Source organism: Schistosoma haematobium, chromosome ZW (genome assembly GCF_000699445.3).
Source record: "Schistosoma haematobium chromosome ZW, whole genome shotgun sequence".
NCBI classification, from domain to species: domain Eukaryota; kingdom Metazoa; phylum Platyhelminthes; class Trematoda; order Strigeidida; family Schistosomatidae; genus Schistosoma; species Schistosoma haematobium.
In genome coordinates, this window is record NC_067195.1 from 37741701 (window position 1) to 37749897 (window position 8197).

Sequence of the window (8197 nt, forward strand, 5' to 3'; positions counted from 1 at the left end):
TGTGTTGGAGATACTTACTTTTATGTCAATTAAACTAATTATTAATGTCTTTTGAATCAAACTGTATAAGGAAGGCTTAAATGATAAATGATGAATAGATCTAAGTAAATGCCTCAATTACAATTGAATGCTAATATACAACATCTAAATTATCCTAATTCTCATTTTTAAACTTCTCTAATAGGCATAATTATAAGAGTAGTAATTCATGTTTTTATTTATTACTAACACACTGCGTCGAGAATCGGAAACAGACATGAAAAAGATGAACAGCAACTGGAAAGAACTGGAAAGGATTTCCCAGGACAGGACTGGATAGAGAGTTCTGGTGGGAGGTCTATGCTCCTCGACGTGGAGTAACAGGCATAAGTGAGTAAGTAATCCTACAAATTTATTTTTGGTTCGTCTCCAGGATAATTCCAAACACAGAATCAGTTTAAAGCATTTTTTTAAAATATTTACATCCATATGTTTTGTCATATTAACTAACTTGAGATTCTGTACCACATTCATTTGGGCATAAGACAATTCTATATTCACATTGACTGAGATGATAGCCTAGTTCACTGAGAATTCCTGTCCATGAGCATCCTTCAATATGATAAGAACATTTCACATTCAACCCATCCATGTGTTCTTGAAATGCTTTGTCCAAATGAACACGATCTTTTTCAGATTTTGCTTGTCTATTGGGCATTTTGAAGTTGCTCTATCATAAATAGAAGATTTATTTTAAAATTAGGTCAATCATCATAAACGGTTTATTGTAAATATATTTCTTTAAATTTTATGCGGTGCTTCATACAAGTCTGTTTGAAATGTAGGTGAGGTATGAACGCCTGTTTACAATAGCTCATGTTGGAAAAATACTTAAGAGCTTAAAAAGCTTCAACTATAGAATTTTTTAGTTGTGTCAGGAATGAACATTAAATTTATAATAATCAGTAAATATCGCGAAGAAACATTCCTCCAACCTCACCTCTCATACTTTCTAAGTTGACGAGATAGATGTAAAGACTATTTAGTGCATGTGTAATAGGATAGTTATACAACTGGATATAAGCAATTATCAGATAGGGTAAAGTTTAATTCACTTGGATAACGCGATGGCGTTTGAAGCTAACGGTACTGAGTTCGAGTCCCAGAGTGAACATCAACTCTGAGATGCAGGTACATCCAGCTGACGAGACGAAACGTGCGTCCTGGATTCCACTGCTAGCCACTATCCATCTTTGTTTATAATTATCAGATAGTTAATAGTGTTTTGACAACTATCAAAATCATAAGTATTCGTAACTAAGAAACTCCCAAATTGCTCAATACATTTTTTCAAATTTTCCCGGTTAAAATAAAACAAGTAAATTGTTTTGTTGGTCTGCTCTTATCACATTTCACTTGATGCAAAACAGATATTTGACGGTCACAAGACTACAAATACCGATAGTAACAGGTTACACTCCATATGCTATACAAATGCTTATCATTATTTCATTATATACATTTACATATTCCCTTAGGACATGTATCTGACATACAATATGAACTTCATTAACCAACCAATGGAGCTTTACAAGTGTTTGCTTAGTACATACAACAATAGTTTCATTTGAAATCCCGAAATGTCAGGAAGATACATAAATCAATTAACTTCATTATTATGAACAAAACTAGACTGGCAATAATAACTTGCTCTTCGGAATTACACTCAGAGTGGTCAACAACAAAATACTTCACAGTCTGTCTAACTAAACATCCAATTAAATAATCACGCAATCAAAAATTCTTCATTTACAAATCAGAATAAGATAGATTAAGCACATGAACCATATGCATTAGTTGACACACAAGTTTCTACTCATCTCCAGTCATAATATAATCCACATGTACAAAGCACGTCACTCAAGTGCCAATATCTCAGATAGTATAATGTGTATGTTGAACACTTTGTGTAACATACATGTGAATGTTTGACAGTTTCGTAGTTTCATGTAAATGGATTGACTGAACTGGAATTAGAGCGTTGATGTCAGTCAAGCATTTTATTTGTAATTTAGTTGATGACACTGATTGACAGAGATCCAAATGATGATTGATGTTGATTGGATGGTTGATATTGGAAAGCGTGTTTGACACCACAGTCGGTCAGTTGATAAGTCTACTGAGAAGTGAGGAAATGATGGGTGTTATCGTTAAGTCGGTTTGCACTTTCTGTCTCCATTCTCTCCTCATCCAACCTGTAATTTGTGTATTGCTTTTTACTATTACTTGTCAATATTCGGTAAGCAGTTCTATTGCTAACAATTCGTAGACGTATGGTGTAACGCAAGTTTATTTGCTGTGTAATATGCTAAAGCATTTTCATTGACCTGTGATATTGCCTGTATTTACTAATACAACTGCTTTCTCTAAACTCCTGTGAAAGTTATTCTCAATTTTGTATATTCCTTGGATCTTTGGTTAAACGCAACAGTTCACAGATTTGTGTGGTCTTACTTCCGATTTCGGCTGTTGACTAACTGTCTTTAACATTCGATATGATTATCGGCTGTCATTTACGCTATGGTGTGTTATTATTACGATATATGTTATTATTACACGAAGCCTTTCTCTTCCCAGACACACAGACGCGTTAATCGATCCAGATTTCTCACGAGTTGAGATAGTGATCAATGTATGTTTGTGCTCCTCAAATAAAACAACCGTTCTTTAGACAAGTCGATGTCTTCTTGAACTTTGGTTTAACACGTACATCAATCGTGTAGTTGGACGCTTCATTAAAACTAACAGTGATATCTGTCAACAAGATTCAACTCAATACCGACTGAGTGATTTCTCATCGAAACACAACATTAATTTCAATATATCTTGCGATGAAACTCAATCACATGTTACCATATCTGAAAGGTTTCTTTCTACAACGGTAGGTGCACCGTGGTTGAATGACTGAGATCTACTTTCAAAAGTTATCAACAAGAGGAATGTGATGAGGAAGTTATGAGAGAAACACCATGTTTAGTATGCAAAATTTCTATCCAGTTGACATCAGATCAACAGTGAAATTTCGAATCTGTATTACCTTTTAGTTTGACCAACTGTTAACATCAAATATGTTGATGATGATACACTGATACACTTGAATTCATTAAATGAATTCATATGATTATTATGCATTTATATCTGTGAATATTTCTTGTCTAATGATTTGTACATAGGTAATCATTTAGCTGTTCGTTGACGTGAATGCTTCCCTTTAACACTTTATGGTGAATATGTGATGTTGAGAGATCGAAAGTTATTTCGTAATGTTTAAATGGAATTCAGATATGATTACCATATCATTTTCGTTTTCATTCCACTTATAACACTCCATCAACTACGACAGTAATTTTTATGAATTGGAGAATTTGTTCATTTTTAATTTTGACCTACCTGAATATATCCGGTACACAACCAGAACAGCATCTGTGTCCACAATCTTCAAATAAAAATGGTACACGCAATACACGGTTGCATTTCACGCATCTATATGCATTATCCAACTGGTCTACGAATACAATCTCTGGTTCACGACTTATCTTATATTCAATTCCATGGATTTCGTCCTTAACTGTCTCCGACGATTTTGGCTCTTCATCTTCATTGGGTAGTTTCGATGTATTCAACGGATCAGTTTTTCTATTGGTCGTACTTTTCATTCGCGCCAAACGTTTCTTAGTTTCTGTACGAATATGATAAATTTATGGTAATAGTGCTAAATATTTATTCAAATGTACTGCGTAAAATTACAATCAAGCTAAAACGATTTACATCTGGTTTCTGTGAAATCAAAACAACTGAACTTTTACATATGTTTTATAATAATAAATTGAATACTTAATCATGATCATTGCCTCTTTGAGAAATTAATAAACTCATCAGTATGCAAATGTATTAGTTTCTGTCAACTGAATTCATGACAAAGTAATCATTCATTATAAATGGTTGATAGAATTTCATCAAATTTAAAGACTAAATAAGTGTAAACTAGTTCATTATCAATGATCAATTAATGTTAGTGCAACTCATGTTTCTGAAAAGTGTTAAACATATTTGGTTTTTTTATTTTTTATTGTTTGTTTGAATCTTCCCATTAATATTTAGGACTACAATTGATCAGTCTCTTGTTGGCATGTGCGTATGCTATACGGATTACTTCGATATTGACTTAACTCACAAACATTATAAGCAAAGATAGATGATGATCAATTGCAATCCTAAACATCAATGGGAAGATACAAATAAACAATAAAAAGTGAATTTAAACTTCACTCCATTGCGCAAGCTAGTAACTAGCAGGACTCAGTAGCCATGTAGATAATATGATGGTGCTTGAAGTGAAAAATACTGGATTCGAGTCCCAGAGTACGGAACGCGCATTCTGAATTCCATTGCTAGCCATCATCTATCTTTGCTTATATTCATTTTATGTTGTTTTAAAGAGTGTACAGTTACTACTTTAGGAAGATAATGATATCTAACTAATCTTTCGACATCATAATGACTAATTTATAACAGGTTACTAAATGAGAATATCTTTTCTATCAAACTATTGTAAATTCGGTATAATAATTGATATAACTTCCTTTTTTATATCACAATAAACAGCTATTTGAATGACATATACATGTCAAGATTATTCTATATTTCACTATTATTATCATCATCCGTTTTTGTGACTTGATATTTTACCTGAAAAGTTTACATATGAACCTTTAAATGTTAAATTCTTAAACAGAATTCTTGGCTTACAAAATACTTTCTATATCTTATTTATCATATTCTTCATTTCATAAAATAATAATAATAATAAACCATTTTTTTTTTATTTAAAAAAACCGAATTATGATTGGCTAAATTTAAAGAGATTTTATTGAATGGATAATTATAGTTTCTAAAATCTCGGCGAATGAATTTTGAAGTAAATCCAACGTTTTGTCGGGCAATCTGATTCAAATTTTTTTCAAGGAGATATTTCCTTCCTCTTTAATGTTTCACATTAACTCGGCGCCCAAATATTGTGAAACTATTCGATCAAATTTTATTGTTCAGTCAACTAACTAACCAACTTGATTTAAACAAATAAATTATATGAACAAAGAATATTCGTTTCAATAATTTCTTATCAGGTTCTACAATTCATAAATCCGAATTAATAATGAATTAGGTCAGATATAGTAAATAGGGTGCATGCTGAATAAATTGTTCAGAAATGAACATTAATCAATTAACGTGATGTAATTGATTAATGTTCATTTTTATATCCCAAATTTATCTTATCATTATTATTATTATTATTAATATCATTGTTATTATTATTACATACACACAGTTCCCTTTATCATTTATTATTATTACACTTGATAACCTTTTTTGAGCAATTTATTCAGTATCCACCCCTAAATCTACTTTGACTTAATTTATATTAATCTACATCTTACGTAATTTCTGATTTTTATTCCATTATTTTCTCTTTCACCTCAAGTTGACCATATTTATTCTGATCATTTGTCGCACAATTTCATTTAGCTTATAAACTGATTCAAGTTAACACTTTATATTTGTCACCCAAATATTAACGAGTCGATTTTATATGAGAAACAAGCCTTGATTCATATGTTACCATCGTAACTGATGCACTCTGTCTTAAATCTGGCCAATTTTATGGATTATTAATTTGGATTTATAATTGTAGAACCTGATGAAAAATTATTGAAAAGAATATTCTTCGTTCATATAATTGTGTTTTAATATAATGGGGGTTTTTCAGCGATAAAAATAAATTATTACTCGGTTTTAATTAATCGATATTTTCTTACCTTTACTGACATCTACGTTATCATTAAGTACTTCAGTAGATTTTGACAGAACATTAATTTCATTCATAAAAATTAATTAATCCCTTTCTTTAGTAAAATTTCCACTATGTAAAAAGGTAATCGGTTTTCATATATGCATTTATATATATAATTAGATTACTTGAATAGAGTTTTATAATGTTATGGATGTCATAGCAACTAATCATCATTTTATGTACATTGTTGTTGCTACGGTGTTTTTTAAGAAATAGTTTTCTAATGGTGTGTTTTTTACTTGATACTATGGTATCTATTATTCTTTATGAATGTAAAAGAATGAACTTTGTGGTTTATATATATGTACTTATATATAACCGGACAATCAAATAAACAGTACATAAATAATAATATGGCAAAATGAAATTTTAACTAAAGCTTATATAGATACATTAAAAAAGATTTTATTGTTTATATATAAATGCCCTTTTCCCGTTTTTAAATAGATTGGTTAACTTTCATGAAAAATGTTCCATCTCCTTATTTCTTTCGTTCTTTCTCTTTCGTTGTGAGTTAATTACTAATTTACTTCATTTAAGCAAAGATGGGTAGTGGCTAACAGTGGAATCCAGGATGCGCGTTTCGTCCTATTTGGGACAAGTGCCTACCAGGACTCAGATGCTAAGTGGATAACGCGATGACATTTTAGGCGAGCGGTACTGAGTCCCAGAGTGAACATCAACTCTAAGATGCAGGTACATCCAGCTGACGAGTCCCAAACAGGACGAAACGCGGGTCCCGAATTCCACTGCTAGCCACTATCCATCTTTGCTTATAAAAGCTTATGAATTAGGGCAATATCGAGGCATACGCACAGTATGCACATATGCCAATAACAGACTGATCAGTAGCAGTCTTAAACCTCAATGAGAAGATATAAACAAAACAATACCAAGTGAATTTAAATTCACCCCATTGCACAAGCAAGTGGCTTCGTCATAATTAACCACAACCCATATAGACAATCTAACCTCAGTGACCGGTTCAAGTTGGATTTGATCAAGTATGAAGCACTAAAAGACGGACTTGATGTTCACGAATAATTTATGTGTGTACCCCAGCGATTACATACTAATTTATATGAAATAGTAAATGCAACAAATAGCATTAAATTTCTCGTTCAATACAGTATCTATCCTACAGACCTTGTTGCGGCATCTTCGAATTCCACACAGAGCATATATATTAATGGGGAGTATTGTAGGGCCAGTGAAATGTCACTGGGCCCATATCTAAATCACCCGGCAGTCAGATCACTGAACATTAAATAGCTTACCAATCCTCATCAAAGTCAAGGCAAACCAACGCGTATCAATCAGTTGCACGTCAAGGACTCGTTCATTGGGCCGTGGTCGTACTCTATTTCTTGTACCTACTTTTACTAATATATCTCCATAACAACGTTGTTTGTGTTGTACGGTCATCAGAGTAGTTATAGTACATGAGCACGCACATAAATAACTGTACATGAATGAAACTTTTGACAAGTATGATAAATACTTACTGTGTAACCGATACGTTTATAATGAAGCATATAACAGCCACATAAGTATTAAGTTTTGTGTCAGTTTATACAATTTTTAATCTCAGTCTATCATGTCGACTCATTACATGCTTGTAAATTTGATCAAGTGTCACAAGTATGTACAGTGGGCTGGAGTTATATCGTACCCACAGAGTCTGCGTTTATGTAAACATGGCGGGGGTAGGTGCCTCATTTACGGTGTCGTCGTAAGCCGTAGTAGGTGTTTCTGTGTTCTGATCTCAGTCTCGGTCATTTTATGATTTTACTAAAGCCTTTGGTGTTATAATGTGCAGATATTTTTTATTGGTCATACAAGCTTTAAATTTTTCTGCCGACACAACCCTACTGTCATGGTGTTTGAATCAAATGATAAATGTTTTCCGAATAATCAGCATATTTTGATGCAATACACTCACTCATCTTGATGGTCTTCTGTTTTCACATCTTGATTCATTCGTAGCAACTAGATTGCTTTTAGATAATTCCTGGATTTTTATTGTGCTAAATACATATATTATATTATCGAGACAGTTGAGTCAAATTGAGCTCTAGTCAACTTATCTCTCAAGTTGGTCTTATCCATATCGTAGGATACTGATCATTGCACGTTGATCGATTGATGAAAGTGGTCAAGAACATTGAAAACTTACGAGTGTCGGTCAATGAATAGCATTAATAAAATCACGTGATAGTGAGATCATATTACGTACTTCTTCAACATATTCTGGCTAACATACAGCATTATTCCTGGATGCTTCTACCATTTCTCTAAGAGTTATTC

At 32.4% G+C, this 8197-nt stretch overlaps 1 protein-coding gene across 1 annotated transcript; it reads right to left on the reverse strand.

The window, feature by feature from the left end:
• Nucleotides 1-514: 514 nt before the first annotated feature.
• Nucleotides 515-6011, reverse strand: TRAF4_1 (TNF receptor-associated factor 4). Its single transcript, XM_051208648.1, has 3 exons — nucleotides 5856-6011; nucleotides 3430-3718; nucleotides 515-709 (listed from the first exon to the last, which is right to left on the reverse strand). The coding sequence occupies exons 1-3, from the start codon at nucleotides 5920-5922 to the stop codon at nucleotides 619-621; spliced, it is 447 nt and encodes a 148-aa protein (XP_051071323.1). The 5' UTR covers nucleotides 5923-6011; the 3' UTR covers nucleotides 515-618.
• Nucleotides 6012-8197: the final 2186 nt, after the last annotated feature.